Below are 18138 nucleotides of genomic sequence, written 5' to 3'. Positions count from 1 at the left end.
CAGACAAAAAAGTTGAACCAAATTCCCCACATTTATGCTTCCAATATTTTCAAGCAGGGCCGCGTCATCAAACAGGATAGACCACAACAAAGCTCAAAAGCCTTTGTTATGCATCAATGTAAAATAAGCAGAGAGATCATTAAACCAAACAGAGGGCAGGCGAGATGCCTAGAGAATCACCTGGTAACAAGTAACGTGGAATTCAAGAGTGGCGGCGGCGCCATTGTGGCCTTTGTCGTGAAGAGTGGAGATACGAGCTCGGGAGTTGGTTGCCGAGTCAATGCTAACAGCATTCAATCTCCAATTCCAAGAGCTCTGGCGAGTGATAAGAAAACCAGCCGCTTGCCTCGAACGTGAACCAATTAAATCCCCATCACCGCCTCGAATTCCGCCAGAGCTCGAAGGGGCTGTCACTCCGCCAAATCCCTTGCAAATCTTGGTCTCTTGATGAAACCCATTGCTCGATTTGTTGGAATGAAACAAGCAAAGAAAGCAAAAGGAAGAAGGAATTGTGGGAAAAGCACAGGATAAAGCCATAATTCAATCTGCATCTGTCACACGGCCAAAACAAAGCTTACGGACGAATCAAAACTCATAATCTCGCAGTTGAATATGTCTATGGTGAAGGAAATTGTAAGAAACATATGCCTTTTGCATCAATTGGGAATAGATTAGAGCCCCAACACTGCATTGTGTTCATTATAGCTGATCTGCTCTGTTCTTCTCTGTGGAAATTTCCCTTTCGCTTTTCAGTTCATTTGTTCTTTTTCTTTTGGTATCTCCTCATTCTTTTATTTTTCTGCTTTTTTTCTTTTTTATCGCTAACGTTTATTATTATTATTATTATTATTATTATTATTATTATTATTATTATCTTTATTCTTGTTTACCTGTCACAAGCGATTCGATTGTAAAGTTGGTCAAATTATTTTTATTATATTAAAATTTAAACATATTTTAAATTACTCAAAATTAAGTTTGTATTATAAAAATTATTTATATAAACATTTTCAATAATTATGAATCTGTTTAGAAATAATTTTAACATTGACCATAATCATTTTAAATATTTTAAATTTCTAAAATATCCAAAAATAAGCTTTTTATAGGTGATTTGTAGTTAATTGCAATTTAATTTTTAGGGTGGTAAGAGTTTCAATGATGCATGCCTTGTGATTCCTCGATGTGTCATGATTATGATGATTATGATTTTTAGCCTGTGTTATGTGATGTTATGCTATGTCATGTTATAAATTATGCTATGACATGTTATAAATAATTCTGTCATGTTATGTCAATGATGTATGATGCATAGACTTCCCTATTTTACACCATGTAAACTATTTAACATGTTCACTCCATGCAAACAAGTCATGAGGAAGTTTGGTAGGTTCATGATGAAGGATATGACAAGTATTATGAATACATATCTTGTAGGCTTGTTATGATATGACAAGTCATGAGGAAGCCAGGTAGTGTGAGCATACACTAGCCTGATGAGGCAGACCTAGAGGGTACGTGTACGGGCATGCCTGATAGGTCCATGTGCGAGTGTGTGCGTCATATATAGAGAAGTACTACACATCCAATCTTGTAAAGCGGAGTCTAGGACCATGCCATGATGTTTTTATGAAATGATAGATCCCACCATATTGCATGTAATTGTATTTTTTTGATCCAAATGGTGAGGCTATTTACTAGGTATTTCTTAAATACTCAAGTCTCGTGTCACTCTTATTTTTTAAATAAAGGTAAGACACCTTTTTATGGATGACCATATTGTGAAAAGACTATGAAATTAAAGTTAGGACAATTACATTCATGCTTGTTTTAGTAGTCCTTAGGTTAGATCATAACATTATTTTTATTTTATTTAAATTCACGTTATCTATTTTCCGCTTTATTATTCATAACAATGTTGTTTTAATGAATTCCAAACCAAACAAAACAACTATAGGTTTTGAGGCCTCATGTTCAAACCAAACAATTATAGGTTCAAAGGTTTGAAATCGGACTAGACATAGTCATTTATCATGATGCAAATTAGAGCGTTCTTTAGTGTATGTATAGTTGTTATTGTCACATGGTTTGACTAAGTTATTTCATCCCATTCTAGATCAAGTTTCTCTTCTTTGGCTAGCTTTATAATTATCTTTTCTAGAACGAAACATCTTTCTACTGGATGACTCATAAATTGATCACCCTTACAATATTTTGGATAATCAGCCTTTTCCACCTCTTTTAATAATTTTCATTTATTTATTTTTGCTTTTCAATCTACTTGTGATTTTCTTTTGAAAACAACTTCAGTATTGATGGGGCATAGACTCATTTGAAGTCATGATGTTTTTAGAATTTATTTGTCTCTTTGACTTGCGAGACTTCACTCTAATACGTGTAAACGATTTTTTAGTTCTTCAAAGATATGAGACGTTATATCTTGAACGTTGTACATAATCCATTGCATACCTTAAATGCACATATCAGCAACTAATAGTTCAGTGAGTGTTGGTGATGGTAAGTAATATGCCAACGATGCATCTTGTGGTGTAGAAGGGAAATAGGAACTCTCTTTCAGATTGCTTCCAACTACCAATTGTCTCAAGTTCCAAATTAGTGTATCGAAATGTACAAACTACTTCATTAGTAAATTTTCTTGAGTGACAGTGTTCACACATGATCCTCTTAGTATACGATTTGGAATACAAGGAGGAGGTATGAATAAGTCCAATGCACATGTCTGGATGTTATTGGACTCATAATTCAATGTTGCCATTGATCTTCCTCCACGACGATCTTCTCTTTGTTGTACCTTTTGACCATGTGTAGATCTCTTCTACATGTCTATCCTTTTTTCTTCCACAATACTTATTTTAGTTGTCACAATGGACACTGCATCAAATCGAGATCAAACAAGGAAACTATTTCACATGAAACTTGTCATCCATAGATGCCCAAAAAGTGTCACTACTTCACTTGTAATGATAGGATATTCATCATTTTGTTGCTTCAATTCGTTAAAGTAATGAATAATAGAAGACGTGTACAAATTTATATGGTAACCAATCACCGAAGAAATTCTTTTCAATGACATTACTTCACTTGTGTTTTGAGATGAGAAAGATATGAGAGATAGAAAGGATTCAAGTAGGCATTAATTTGTTCACGAGTAAATTCTAATGAAATGTGACATAGACAATGTAGGCGCTTTATAATTTCTCATATATTCCACTACTTCTCTCTCAAATTGGACAACTTACTCTCAAGTGTACATTAATGGTTAGATCAACTCTTGACTTGTTGATCTTGTTGGATCGATCTTCAGCTTTTTAATGTTTAGAAACTAAATACACTTCAATCTAAAAATTTAGAAAATTATTAAAAGCAATTAAAAGGATAAATTGAAAATAAAACTCAAACTTAGATGTAACCTATTATTTGATGACCAAATTTGGAAGAGGAATAGGCTGATACTTCAATAAATTTAATACACGTACAATGTTAGAACTCAATACATATATGCACAAGTTACAACATTCACAAATCTAATCTAAGATGTACCTAGCTCTGATAAAAGTTATACACTACAGAAGCTATGTGACAAAGGCTGCACCCTACTTCCTTGAATTTGGCATGTTCTAACTTGGATACAATAAATTACATCCCCAATCTGGATAGCAGAATACCGTGCAAACTACTCATCTGAACCTGAACCTTCTCTTCTTTCTGAACATTCATCAACATCCTGCAGCTCGTCCTCACTGAACATGCTTCCATCACTTGAATCGGAAAGCAGCCCGACATCATCATCAGTAAATATCTCTGTCTTGCGTCTTTTCCTAATATCCTTTATACCTTTCCCTTGAAGAGCTAATCTTCGTTTTCGAGTGTTCCTCTTGCGTTTTGGAAACTCTTCTTTATGAGACTCGAGGCCTTTGTTTTCTACAACCTTTACAGGTCTCCCTTTACCGTATTCGCTATCCTCAGATTCTTCAACATCGAATTTCCGCCTTTTCCTACTTGAATTTGTCTGGCATTCAAAAATGTCTCAGAATTAGATAACATTTGGAGTAGTTAACTGAATAAAGCTTTCTGTTTTGAATGGCAACTAAAAAGCAGCACCTAAACGATTTTTCAAATATAAGATTATAAGACTTCCTTGATCTACATATCAGAACCTAATTCAACACCCATACAAGCCAGCCAATATAAATTCCCAAAGCAAGCTGATTTTCATGTGAACCGTGTCAACTTAATTTCAATACAAGGTTAGCACTTACAAATTTATTTGAGGTCTCGTAGATATTCAGAAAGTTATTCCTTTGGATCTCCGTGAACCACCTAATCACAATTGATCTACCTTCAATGTGAAAGTAGAATGGAGAAAAAATGAACAAGAACAGACTTGAAGCGTTTTAGTACGTTGGAGTTACAAAGTTGAGGCTACATTTGGTAAATAGGTTTGTTGTTTCAAACCACGAGTATGCTAATCTCACGAGCAACATACCACCCACGCACTGTTAATTAGACTCAACTTTTATACTAACATACAGACTTCATTTTTTCTTTATATGGGGGAGGGGAAGGAAAATCCTAGCCTATAAGCAATCACAGAAAGAGAATAGCAACTAGAGCAAAGACTGCTGAGAATAAATCACGAAAAAGAAGAGAAGGTAGCATCGTGGGCAGCTACTCTAGAAGTTCCACTCTTTCTCGTGAGTAGCTACAGAGAGAGGAACTTCTATAGTACAAAAAGATAATGTTATTTCTTTGGTTCCAATTTCACAAAAGGAAAGATTCTTCTGATGCTCAACCAAAGGGGCTTCATTCTGTCTTTGAATGGGTGGTTGCCAAAAAAGAAAAAAAAAAAAAAGTTAACAATTTGACACTTGGTTAAACAAAATGCTCAAGAAAAGCGAGTATTGCATTTGGCTTGCCCATCTTGGAATATTAAACACATTGGAAAGACTAAAAGTACAATATCTAGCATTGGTGATGAATCGTCCATTTCTGGGTTAGTACCAGGAGTTTCTTTTCAAGATCGTTGAATTGGCCTGGCTTTTAGATAAAGGTCAAAGGAAATATCTTTCAACTTCTATTTGGCGTACAGTTGAAGGGTTATGTTAAATGACAGAGAATCAATGCTTAAAGCTGTTGGAGTATTTAGGATGGAAAGTGACCAAAACTTCTATTTGGCGTACAGTTGAAGGGTAAAGTTAAATGATAGAGAATGAATGCTTAAAGCTGTTGGAGAATTTTGAATGGAGAGTGACCAAAGAATCCATAGAGGAAAGACCTCAAAATGATATGAAAGATGGGATTTCCTAAAGAAATATGCTTGTTTTTTGGTGTTTTCTTTCAAGTTTCTAGTCCTTTTTCTAATTACTCTCACAATCCAAGCCAATCCTACGGAATGGGCAAGGTCCGTATTGATTCAAAAGTTGAAATTATAGAAGATCAAGCTCAAGCAATGGAACGAGAATGTTTTTGGTCTCATAGATTAGAGAAGAGTTTTCTCGAACACTATCGCACAACTCGATGAAAAAGAGTGGGAAGGGCTCTCTTTAGAGGAGGTTAAGGAGGACCCAAATTATAGATCATTGATGCGAAGCTGAAAAAAGAGAGATGGTGGAAACAAAAATGTAAGTCCAAATGGCTCAGAGAGAAGGCCAAGGGGCTCGACGAAAAAGAGTGGGCTATGGAACTCATTAACGGAAGTTGAAAGAAGGATCCTAAAGTCCAAATGGCTGTCGTGATTTTGAAAGAAGAGAGGAAATGGAAACCAAGTCAAAATGCTCCAATGAGGATGACAAGAACTCCTGCTTCTTCCACTAACTTGAATAATGCTAAAAAGAAGAAAAGCCTTGCTATGGAAATTGTGAACTCAGAAGGAAGAAGCTAAAAAGTGGATTACTTCACAAAGGACCTTTTTCTGCTACACAAGCACGTGGGGTTTAATAGCTAAATATTGCTTTTTGGATAAAGAAATGGTATGAAGCCAAGATGGGTAATAGAGAGAAGCATCTTCTGAGAGGATGACAGGATCGTTAGTTGCCCTCTCAAATCTACCTTCCAAAGGCTTCATAATGTAGCTTAATCAAAAAAGTTTTCCAAGCGGATTCTAGACAGTGAACACTCCATAGCAGTGGTTACTTCACAGTGAGCTCTCTCACTCCATACCTCAAATGAAAGATTTTTTTTTTTTTTTTTTTTCTTTTTTAGTTTTGAATAAGATACAAACTTCTCATAGAAATAATGAATACAAAAGTGTTCAAAGGAAACAATCCCCCAAAAGAGTGAAGGTAAAAAACATGAGTAAACTTGAGATTAAAACCTAGTGAGGAAAATAAACTCATCCCAATTCGTACAAATATTACTAGAAGAATAATTAGCAAACAAATTAGAAACAGAACACCAATGAGATGCTTTGTATATAGATATCATTCCATGAAAAATGTGATACCAGATCAAGGTCCCTAAAAAGGTGAAAGCGTTCCTTTGGATCTTTATTCAAGAAAAATTGAACTCTTGTAGTCCAATCGAAAAGAAGCTCCCTATTCTACTGGTTTCCGCAGTTTCCTATGACTGGTAGTCAGAAGAAAGTGTTTTCAAAGCACAACATGCACCCCAAGGGGCAACAAGTCTCTAAACTGCCTCAAGATGAGAAGCAATGAGAATGTATTTTCCAAGTGGCGCACTCAATAAAATAATAATAAAATGTCTATATCAATTATAGATTTAGAAATACTCGATTTTTAAAACACGAAACATTAAACCAAACAATTTAGTATTTAAATAAAAATTAACTCAAGTAATTTTGAAAACTAAGAGTTTTTTTTTTTTTAAAAAAAAAGGGGTAAAATAGGGGGAGGAATGTGAAGTGCAGCTAGCGCTCATTTGGTCCTAGAAAATGTAAGAACCTTTTTTCTTTTCTTCCTTTATTCTCCTCTTCCGACTCTTTCTCTCCTTTTCTTCTTTTTCTTCTTCTTCAACTGCGTATGTCACCACAATCACACATTCACAGCAACATAAATGCGCAAATGGTGAGGACATTAATGAAGGTGCCTTGTCTAGGATGCATATGGGAGAGATGATCATACCCCTTCCATTGCCCTCATGTACCTCAAAAACACAAATAAAAGTAATTTGGAGAGCAATCAGAACCTTTTTTCCATTGCCCTACCACAGTTACTAGTCAGTCTGTCTAAGCTCCTTCATTTCTATGCCTCAAACAGGTGCTTCTCAAAAGTATGTGAAGTCGTTCTTTCTCAGTTGTTGGATGGTTCCCTTTCGAGGGCCAAGTGCTTGTTTTTTTGGTCCAATGTGCGATAATCTTTTGTGACTATGGTTCGAGAGAAACCAAACAGTTCTTAAAGGGGCAGAGATTATTCTGGAGGATTTTTGGGACCTTGTAAAAATGTTTTCTTCCACGGGGTGCACCCTATTTAGAGATATTGTGATTATGATCTTGTGCACATCTTAAGGAATATGGAATCATTTTCTGTAACCCTTTGATTCTGTGGGAATATCTCATTATCCTTTTTGTAAGGGCTTCTTTCATCAATATATGTTCAGTTTATTAGGAAAAAAGAAGGAATTACTCACTCGATGTAATCAACTCTCTCGCAAGTTCAGTTTCTTAGAAAATAATATAATTAAAAGTTTGGGTAGTTTTTGCTAATTTCGTTACTTTTTCAGCAAATGAATTTTTTTCTATGCCATGGTTAGTATTTGAGGGTGGTAAGCCTAAAGTGAATCTTTGTAATCATTTAATTTAATCAATGTAAATTATGAAGAGTTGTTTTTGTTTTAAAAAAATATGTAAGCTCAGCATTTCTGCAAAGGTTCTTGAAGTTGAGACATGTAGCATCATACCATTCTATTCCCATTTATAAAACTAGAGGATTATAAACTTTTCTTATTGAAACACTGTTGCAGACACATAGCAATGTCTCAAATACAAATCACAGGCATACCTTTGGACCACGGTCAACCAGTCTAGCCCACTCATGTCGGTTCCTCAAACAATCAAGAACAGCTTGTGAATGACTCGAATAAGCATAACGCTCTCCGTTGTGCTTCCTCAGGTTATGCCAGTGCTGCAAAGAAAGCAATTGCACCGAAAAAGGAAAAATGAATACTCTATAATACACCAAACAAAAAGTGAATCGAGACGCATACATATAAATATTAAAAAAAAAAATCTGCACATCAGAAGAAACCGTACCGGCAAAACAGCATTACATAGTTCTTCATAGGTCATACGCCTTCCTTGGCTCATAATTTCATTGATTAAGCCTACATAGAAATAAGATGAGAACACAAGGCAAAGATGTTCAGAATTTTAAAATTAGTTAATTTTATAAGAAAATTTTCATACTTAAAGTTCAGTTGACACGTACCAGGTAAAGTTGGATGAACAGGGCCTTCTCCAACCGTGCCTGTGTCATCATCAGATGTGTTCCTTGGTGAATGATGTATGGATGAATTATTATGATCATTTGCTTCCATTGATGAAGATGGGCCACTACTTGCAGTATTTGTAGCATAGGCTGAAAGAAGACCTTTTTTAAGAGCATTCAATCTTGAAGGAGATCCATTTTCATCCCTCTTAGATGCTTCTGCGGAATTACTTGCAGTATTTGTAGCATAAGTTGAAAGAAGACCTCTTTTATGTGCATTCAATCTTGTAGGAGATCCACTCTCTTCCTTCTTAGATGCTTCTGCAGGATTACTTGTCTCTTGCCTTCTTTGATCAGGGGAAGACAGAATTTCATCAGTTCTTTTAACATCATCATCAGGCTCACGGGAACTCCGAAATGTGTCTCTCAAGGCATCTCTGTTTTTCATTCTAGAAGCCTACAAAATACAACCACAAATATTTTACAGAAAACTCTTAGAACCAACACATCTGCATATCTAAAAATAGAGCTAAAAGGAGTGAGATATTGACATATATTTTACCGATGCATAATCTCTTCCCCTAGAAGAACTGCGTTTTATTAGCAAGCTTGTTGCATTTGAAGAACCCAACTGTGGTGAGCTGCCTGTCTGACGCAAACGTGGCACACGAGGTACTCTAGGTGAGCTATTGAGCTCCTGATGCAAAAGAAAGGCAAGCTGCCAAAAGCCACAAAAGTTATATATGCAAAAAGTTATATCGAAAGCCTATTAACACAATTCACGAGAAGAAAATGAAAATTTTTAAAAACCTCTTCATCACTCAGCACAGCAGGTGGATTTGTAGTTGCTGGAGGACACATCGCTGTTGCATGACGCTGATTGACCTTAGATGGAGGATGGTTAGGCTTGTCACCTCTTTGTGGTAAACATGAGCTTGAAACCTTGTTGTGTGAAGTTAAACCCTTATGATTGAGATGCGACTCAATGGCCTCACTGTACCCTGGACTATCTGGTGCATTATGTGCCAAGGGTGTCTTAACCGTTGAGAGCACAACAGAATCTTTTACGTGCAATGTGTTTCTTTTTGAAATAGGATCTTGCAAGTCCCTAACTGAGTATAATGAATTGGCAGCGGCATTTAAGCACTCTTTTGGATGCTCTTTAATTCTTCTCCTAGGCAGTTTTTCCCTTTCTTCAACTCTGTCAACGCCATTTGAAGAATATTCTTTCCTACTACCACCACAACTTCCGGGCACTGCCTCATGTTTGGCAGCAGTACCTTCTAGGTTTTCAGGATCTTCATGTGTTAGATCATTGGACATGGATGGTTTAGAAATTATAACATTTGACGATGCAGGGGAAGATTTTCCAACACATAGTGTCGTTTTGTGTTGACTAGGTAATACATGGTGGTGTAAAGCCATTCCACTAGATTTTGATGGCTTTTCATCACCAAATTCAGAGACATTTTGAGGTTTCAAATAATTAATATGTACTGTTGTGCTGCCTTCTGGACAATCCCACTCCTGTTTAAATACACATGGATTACTACGTTGTTCATCAGCCTTTTCAAGATGATAATTGCTAGCACCTTCAGAACTTTTTTCTGCCTTATGGCTACCCACTTGCAAACCGCACGATACACCACCAGAATTCACCTTATTACTTTCAGGCATACGATCATTACATTTCTGCATCTCTGTAGCATCCGAATGTGCCGAAGCCTGGAAGTTTAAGGCTCCTCCAGATACATCAAGTTGCTTATCTATTTTAAATTTGGCATCTGTATGGGATGAATCAATTGAATTGACGCAATTAACATCATCATGAATCTTATCATCCTTGCTTTCAAGTTTAGTGCTAGCTAAGCTTCCAACAGAAGGCTTGACAATGGTCCTAGAAAATCCTCCATCATCCGAATGGTCAAGAGCTGTACCACCTCCCTGCAGTTGAATAAGTGAGATTAAGAGTTGCCAAAGATTGAAAAGAAACACAGAAAGAACACGATCCCCACCCCCCCACCACCTCCCCAACACATTCTTGAAGTATTCAGCATGTGTTGACCTTGTTGGATGAGATATTCTAGAGGGTAAATTCATCAACCGCTTGCATGAGGATATCAAAATGGAGATACGGATTGGGCCACCTATTGGGTTGATGTTACAAATGTAGATGGTCCATAAAATTGAAGAAAAGCTACAGCATTCAGAAGAAAGTTGCCTTGAATCCAAAGTATGGAAGCCCAAGCCACGATGTTGGTGTAAAGTCCATTAAGTATGGGGCTGTTTCCATGATGTACAATTTCCATTAACCAAATCTATCTGGGTGTCAGATTTAAATAGGGAGGGATAGGAAGATCAGAAACACCACCGTTCAAGCTTAACAGAATCCAAGCGTCAAAGCCGTCGAGTGGAAGGGCTATGATTTCATTAGGAAGAACACTAACACCTGAGCATCGCTGCAAGAAAAAAAAAAATACAGGTGACGGTGATCCACGATTTTGAGGAAGAGGGTGTCAAGGAAGTGGCTATGCAAAATTTGGGGATGACTGATAAAGAAATTGAAGATGAAGAAAAGGATAAGGTAGCAAAATCGGCTTTGCATTCGATGGTGGAGAAACAAAATTTTATTCCACAACCTTGGGGTGAAACAGAGGGATACAGTGTGATTCTAGGAACTGAGGCTTCCGTACGTGGAAATAAGATCTGTAAGCAAGTGGTGTTGACAATGGGAGAAACAACTACACAGCGTAGGAACTTTTGCCAATTTTTTTGGGAAGTGCCAATTTAGTTTTCAGTGTACAGTGGCTTGCAACGTTGGGGGATATCACAACGAATCATTAAAATCTGAAGAAAAAAATATTCATGCTAGGTAAATCTTACAAATAATATCCTTCTAAAAAGGGGATCCCACGTTGGTGCATTTGCAGGTAACATTAAAATTCTTGATGAAATCGTCAAAGTTAGAAAAACAAGGGTTTCTTGTACAACTAAATGTGTTATGGAAGTCGGGTGTTGAAGAACCATGGTCACGTGTACCTACGGTCAGTGCTTCAAGCTTATGCTTCAGTATTTCAGCCATTCCCAAGACAACCGCTCGTGAGAGAAAAAGGATCATGGAATTGGATTGTTGTCGGGTTCAACTGCTCTAGGCAATGCTCATCCCCATAGATAACCCAATTCCAAAAAGATGATTGAAAGGTTAGTTGAGGAAATGTAGGTCGCTGGGATAATTCAACTGAGTAATAGTACAGTTTCTAGCCCAATTTTATTAGTTCACAAAAAAAAGATGGAAGTCGGAAGTGGATTATAGAGCTTGGAATAAAGTCACATTACTGAACAAATTTCTCATTCCCATGATTGATGATTTGCTAGAAGAACTTCATGTACATAATTGAAGATTGATCTGAAGTTGGGTTGATAGCAGAAATTTTCTTGAAGTCAGCTTTTCGAACTTAGGAGGGTCATTAAGACTTCTTAGTGATGCCTTTTGGGTTGACAAATGCACTAACAACCTTTCAAGCATGGATGAAATTGGTCTTATGTCCCTATTTAAAAAAAAAAATTGTACTGTACGGTGTTTTTTTATGAAATTTTGGTGCACAATTCTTCGGTTAACGGTGTGCAACACTTGACAAAAGTTTTACCCGTACTTCAAGAGCGTCAGTTGATTGCTAATCAAAAGAAGTGTCAATCAGCATTGCAACAAATCAAATATTTGGGGCATATTGTCTTGGCTCAGGGGTTCCTGTTGATCCATCCAAGGTGTCTGCTATGGAAAAATTACCTTTGCCTCAGAATTTGAAAGCATTAAGGGGCTTCTTGGGATTGATAGGCTATTGCCGCTAGTTCGTGGAGAACTATGGTACCATTGCTTTCCCCTGACGCAACCATTGAAGAAGGATCGGTTTGCCTGGAAAGAAGAAGCAGAAAGGCTTTCTTTATTTGAAAAAGGTAATGGTTTCCATTCATGTGCTTCAGGTGCCTGATTTCTAAAAGGAGATTGTTGTGGAAGCTGATGTATAGAGTTTAGGGTGGGAGTCATTTTGATACAAGAGTCACGACCTAAAGCATTTTTTAGCTATGCTCTTCCACCTTTGCATCGGAATAAAATAGCCTATGAAAGGGAGCTTATGACCACTATCATGGAGGCCTTATATGTTGGGTAAGCACATTATTGTTCAAACATACCAACAAAACTTGGAAGTTTATCTTTGATCAACTTATGGTGGCGGAAGAATATCAAAGGTGTTAAATCCCCAATCAATCCAAAAACTTAACTTGATGGGTATAGTAAATTTAATTTATCAACATTTAAACTCTCTCTTTCACTTATGAGCTTGAAAAAAATTTCAGAGGCTCAACAAGTGAAAATCAACATTAATTGAGGAGGAAATGACATCACGGTTTGAACTCAACATCTCCTACTCAGATACCATGTTTAATCACCAACCAACCTAAAAACTTTAGAAGACGATAATTCAGTCAATAATTTCTTTGGCAAGATTTTTTTTTTTTTTTGTTGCAGGGTGTCTCAGTGTTTGGAGGTGTGGTTTGGTGAAGCTTTGTCGGGATGGTTTTGGAAGGGAAAGGCTAAAGTGCTTTGCAGGAATCTTATTAGGGTTATTTTGTGGCTTCTTTGGAAGGATAGAATCTTGAGAGTACTCTCATATATGGCATCTTCTCTCTCCTTTGGGAGAGAAGATGTCCCATCCCTTTGTCCCTTAGATTATTTTGTCTTGGCTCTTTTGCCTCCTTGAATGAAAGTCTCTAGTTTCTTATTAAAAATAATAATAATAAATTAGTTGAATTAAATTTTTCTAAAAAAAGTCTTATCGATATTGAATCCACCAGTAGAACTCATCATTGAATTTTATTCAATTTTTAACAACATTTGAGCTCCTTCCGAGAGAATCACACTAGAGTATCTTTTGTTTAAAAGAGTCGCATGAGATGCTTACAGCAAATTTCCAACCATCCTTTTGGTAAAAAATTACTTATAAGCAAAAGAAGATTTAATTTGAAGTTTGTGCCTCATGTGGAAGAAGACATATGCCACTAATGCTATGCTTCCAAAATAAAACCAGGAAATGCAATATAAGTACTTATAGAAAAGACCGACGTACCTGTTTCACGACAATGTTTCCAACATCTTTCTTTGCAAAGAGGGGCGGTCCATCATCCTCAATTTTAGTGGAATTCTCAACCGCCAGAGAAACTTGGGCTCCATTTTCGTCCTTCGGTCCAACTGCAATGGCGCTGTTGTTTTTAGATATCTCAGAAGATACGACACCAGGAGAGAGCTCACAACTGTCTCTATGGTTATCATTATTTTTCTTTGCTACATGATATGCATTTGATAATTCTCGATCCACCATTTCCCTTGAACTCTTGTTCCTAGGATTTTCACTATTGCCCCTCGCATGCTTCTGATCTCTGTCTGCCAATTGTTTTTCATCATTCATCGATGTAAACACCGGTTATAATAAAAGAGAGTGAGAAAAAAAAAAAAAAAAAATTGTCCCTAATGTGAAAACTGCACACACTTCCCACATAATAATTTAAGATATCAATTCAGTAAGTATGAAGATGAATTACCGATCTTAGAAGCATGATCAATTCTCTTTTTCATGTTTGTCACCTTATCAGAGGGCGTAGACTTCATCTTCCCAGATTGATCTTTTGATACCAAGTAGTCTTCCTTTTTGCACTTACCAGAATGTAGCAGAGGTCGAAGAAAGCTTCTCTCCCTCACACCATTGTCAGGACGCCTATCCAAATCTTCACTTACACCATGTTTTTCACTCAAAAGCCCATTCCTGTCACGTAAAACATCCCTAGATTTGCTTCTCACATCAATCAAAGCTGCCACAGGGGTAGCCAATACATTGTCCTTAGACAAAGAGAAAAGAACACCAGCACCTTTGTCAGCAGGATTCTCATTTTTCCCATTATCTGTATTGTCGCTCTGGTCCTCATCCCAACAGGGGAACTCCCGGTACTGAAAATTAAATTTTTTTGGAACATACCCAGTGCAGTTCCACAGCTGTGGAGTAAATAACGATGACAACCCGCTGAATAAAGCAGGGTCACCACCTGGAACGCCATGAACATGAACTCTTTCCTCAATCGGTATGTCTGTCCAAAGCCTGAACGGACGCTGGGATGGGCCATTACAGACATATGTACTCTCCATGCTCATGGTTTTGGTTGGAAGTTCAACCAATAACTGCGCAACCTCGGTCTCCTCACAGTCATTCCTCTCGTTCTTCCTCTTACATTTGTCGCAAACAAAAATATCATCTCCCTTCACGTAACGCGAACACCTTGTGTGCACCCAAACGCCACATTCATCGCAATTAACCATTTCTTCCCCATCATCAAAATTGACGCCACAGATGCAATCCACAGTCCACGAACCATTAACCCAATCATCAGGAGGGTCCATATTCTGGAGGCGGTTAGACTGCCCCTTCATACCTATTTCAATGCCGAACTACCCAAAGTGCCCAGAATTTCCAACAGAAAAGGTTTAAACAAACACCACAAACCCTAACTCAATTTCCAGTTTACAAAGAACAATTCCAAAAGCCAGAATGCAAGATTTTACTTTTTAAAAAAATCAAAAACAGTGTTCCAACAAAGGCCAAACAAGATTAATCTCGTTCCACGTGAGTGTACCTGGAAATTACAAAACGATTATGACGACAAAGACGAAGGATACTAGAATTCCGCGTTCGACGAAGGGCCACTATTGTGTAGAAGCAGAATCGCTCATAGAATCGATTGAATTACATCCGCAGATGCGAAGAAGGCTTCTCTGCCACTGCCGGATCAGTAAACAAAGAGGCTCGGACTTCCGTGCAGGCACCGGATCTGCGAAACCGTGAAAAAGTAATACATCCTGGGCAAACACGGTATGAATAATTTTGTGATTGTATTTTATTGTTCATTATTTGTCTCCAGTTTTAAATTTTCAGATTTAATATTTCAATTTTATTATGACATAATAATGACAAGGAGAATAACACGAAGAATAACACGAAGACATCTAATTAGAATATTCAAACATGAAACAAAATATTCCTAATAAATTTGTAATTATATTCTTAATTTTGTCATTTATTATTATTTTTTTTTTTTTATAAATTAATTCATAACGAGTGGAAGTACCTACACTTGTAAGATTTATTTTATATGTGGATTCATAAAATTGTAGGCCTCCTGATATTAACATAATATAAATTTGAAGTATTTTTTGTAGTTTAACCTAAATTTTAATATTTTAAAGAACAAAATATACATAAAATCAAATTTTAAAATATTAAATAAATTTTATTTTCACCTTTGTCATCATCATTGCTGAAACACAGGTGAAAGTTCCCTATTTATAATTATTTAGAGAAAAGAGAATTATGATAAATTACAGATGATACGGAAAGAATAATAAATAGATACAAGATATTAACCTATAATAAAAGGACAAATATGATACTTATGCTAAGTAGTAATGAAAGGAAAATATCTAGATATTTGTCTATAATAAACGGTCAAATATGATACATATGGTAAACCATAATTCAAGGCTCAAACCCCACCTGCGCGCAAGCTGAATGTCACATTTGAACGATTGTGAAGCTTGAATCTAAAAAATTCAAAGAAAGGTCGAGAAACACTTTTTGTAAACATGTCAGCAACTTGGAGATGGGAAGGTACATACTATGTGTGAAGTTTGCCAGTAATAACAAGTTACCGAAGGAAATGATAATCTAGTTCAACATGTTTGGCCCGCTTGTGAGAAACAGGATTAGAGCTAAAAAAAAGCTCTTTTGTTGTCACATAAGAAGTTCAGCAGCAGTCGTAGCAAGAGCACGATACTCAGATTCACAGCTGGAGTGTGAGACAGTAGGTTGCTTTTTGGCACTCCAAGAGACGAGATTGTTACAAAGATAAATAGAATAGCTAGATGTAGAACGACGAGTATCGAGACAGGCAGCCCCAGTTAGCATTCGAATAAGCCACTAGCGCACTAGGAACAGTGGATACACGAAAGGTAAGACCAAAGTAGAGTGTTCCCTTGACATAGCGAAGAATATGTTTTATAGCAAGAAAGTGATCTGTAGGGGTATGCAAAAATTGAATGACAGAATTGATAGCATGGGCAATATCTGGACACGTAATGGTCAGGTACTGAAGGACATCACCAAGAGATCGATAGAGAGTAGGATTAGAGAAAGGAGAATCATTAGCAGTCAGGTGTTGAGAAACAACCATGGGGTGTGGATTGGTTTGCTATTGAGCAACTGGGCACGAGTAAGAATATCTCAAACATATTTTAACTGACTAATAAAGAGACCATTAGGAGCGGGTGAAACTTCAAGACCAAGAAAGTAACTGAGAGAACCCAAATCCTTGGTAGCAAACTCAAAATAAAGTTTACGAGTAAAGCTGTCAATAAGAGATGAGTTGCTGGTGGTAACAATAATTTCATCAGCATAAAGAAGCAGATAGATAAGGTTAGATTGCTATGAAAGACAAAAAGGGACGTGTCAGCGTGATGGTAAGAAAAACCAAGTGTGAAGAAATGAGTTGAAACATTGAAACGAGGTATGAGGAGCTTGCTTTAAGCCATAGAGGGCTCTCTTTAATAGATAGACATGAGTGGGAAATCGATGATCAATATACCCAGGAGGTTGTTCCATATGAACATGTTCAATAAGAGTGTCATTGAGGAAAACATTCTTGACATCAAGTTGTTAAAGAGGTCATTTATTTGTGACTGCAATAGAAAGTACAACACAGACAGTGGTAGCTTTGACAACCAAACTGAAAGTGTTAGTGTAGTCGAGATCAGGAACTTGAGTATAACCTTTGATAACAAGACGAGCTTTGAAATGCTCAATGGATCCATCAGGTAAATATTTAATGCAAAACACCCATTTATAACCCACGATGTTGGTGTTGGCAAGGCGAGGAACCAAAGTTCAAGTGTCATTTTGTTATAAAGCTTGAATTTCTTCATCCATGACAGCAACCCAAGCATGATTCTTAGCCGCATATTTGAATCTATTTGGCTTAGTGGATGTAAGAAGAGCAAAACAAAGGTCAGATGAGCCCAAAGAACCAAGATTTGTTGGATGACGAGTCTTGAATTTACCAACTTTGGCTCGTGTGATCAAGGATAAGAGATGAAAGAAGAAGAGGAATCAACAGCAACCGTAGGTTCAATAGAGGCTGGATCAGAAGTCAAGGGTGGCAAAGAGGAACCTGCAAGAAAAGTATCAACCTACACAGACTCATCCACAAAATCAAACAAATATCACACGGGGATGAACTAGATCAAGAAATGTGCGGTCAAGTAGTGGTACAGGGGGGATGAATCAATATGGTAAAGATGTTGTTCCAAGAAATTTGAAATATGAATAGGAAAGAGGTTGGGCCTGGGAGATAGGGACAGCAGGAAAGTGAGTTTCATAAAATTGAGCGTGACAGGTGATGTATAGCTTAGTGGTGGTGGGATCAAGACAATGAAACCCTTTATGAGTGGGACTATAACCCAAAAAAATGTTAGGAATACTGCGGGGAGAAAGCTTGTTAGGCATATAATCATGCAAGCAAGGATAAAAACGACAACCAAAGGGATGAAAATTGTTATAATGCGGAGAGTAGCCATAGAGGAGTTCAAAAGGTGACTTACTTACAAGAAGTGGAGTAGGCAACCGGTTGATAATATAAA

The 18138-nt window shown here is 37.0% G+C and overlaps 2 protein-coding genes across 5 annotated transcripts in view; both read right to left on the bottom strand.

The window, feature by feature from the left end:
* Positions 1-747, bottom strand: part of LOC111471990 (plastid division protein CDP1, chloroplastic-like) — a 28601-nt gene extending 27854 nt beyond the window's left edge. Inside the window, exon 1 of the mRNA XM_023117679.1 lies at positions 181-747. Coding sequence (XP_022973447.1) covers positions 181-537 — 357 coding nt within the window. The 5' untranslated portion in view covers positions 538-747. The remainder of the gene's footprint in view (positions 1-180) is intronic.
* A 2703-nt stretch (positions 748-3450) lies between these two features.
* LOC111471956 lies at positions 3451-15346 on the bottom strand. 4 transcript variants are annotated; one of them, XM_023117639.1, is made up of 9 exons: positions 14001-15346; positions 13529-13842; positions 9213-10346; positions 8956-9120; positions 8403-8859; positions 8228-8298; positions 7977-8099; positions 4281-4341; positions 3928-4030 (listed from the first exon to the last, which is right to left on the bottom strand). In XM_023117639.1, exons 1-8 carry the CDS (start codon positions 14878-14880, stop codon positions 4315-4317), a joined length of 3171 nt encoding a protein of 1056 aa, XP_022973407.1. In that variant the 5' UTR covers positions 14881-15346; the 3' UTR covers positions 3928-4030; positions 4281-4314. The 4 variants fall into 4 exon arrangements, with proteins under 4 accessions (XP_022973406.1, XP_022973404.1, XP_022973405.1 ...); XM_023117638.1 differs by lacking the exon at positions 4281-4341 and having other exon boundaries at positions 3451-4030; positions 13529-13650; positions 14001-15345; XM_023117636.1 differs by lacking the exon at positions 4281-4341 and having other exon boundaries at positions 3451-4030; positions 14001-15344.
* Between the last annotated feature and the right edge of the window lie 2792 nt (positions 15347-18138).

The sequence above is a fragment of the Cucurbita maxima genome, unplaced genomic scaffold, assembly GCF_002738345.1.
Source record: "Cucurbita maxima cultivar Rimu unplaced genomic scaffold, Cmax_1.0 Cma_Scf00061, whole genome shotgun sequence".
NCBI classification, from domain to species: Eukaryota; Viridiplantae; Streptophyta; class Magnoliopsida; order Cucurbitales; family Cucurbitaceae; genus Cucurbita; species Cucurbita maxima.
This window is presented reverse-complemented; position numbering and strand designations above follow the sequence as displayed.

Excerpts from the sequence above, each read along its gene's own strand:
- LOC111471956 (XM_023117636.1), bottom strand. The coding sequence starts at position 14,880 with ATGAAGGGGCAGTCTAACCGCCTCCAGAATATGGACCCTCCTGATGAT. Across the intron at positions 9,121-9,212 it reads CTGTGCTGAGTGATGAAGAG|CTTGCCTTTCTTTTGCATCA; the intron begins GTTTTTAAAAAT and ends GGCTTTTGGCAG. Across the intron at positions 8,100-8,227 it reads TATGTAATGCTGTTTTGCCG|CACTGGCATAACCTGAGGAA; the intron begins GTACGGTTTCTT and ends CTTTCTTTGCAG.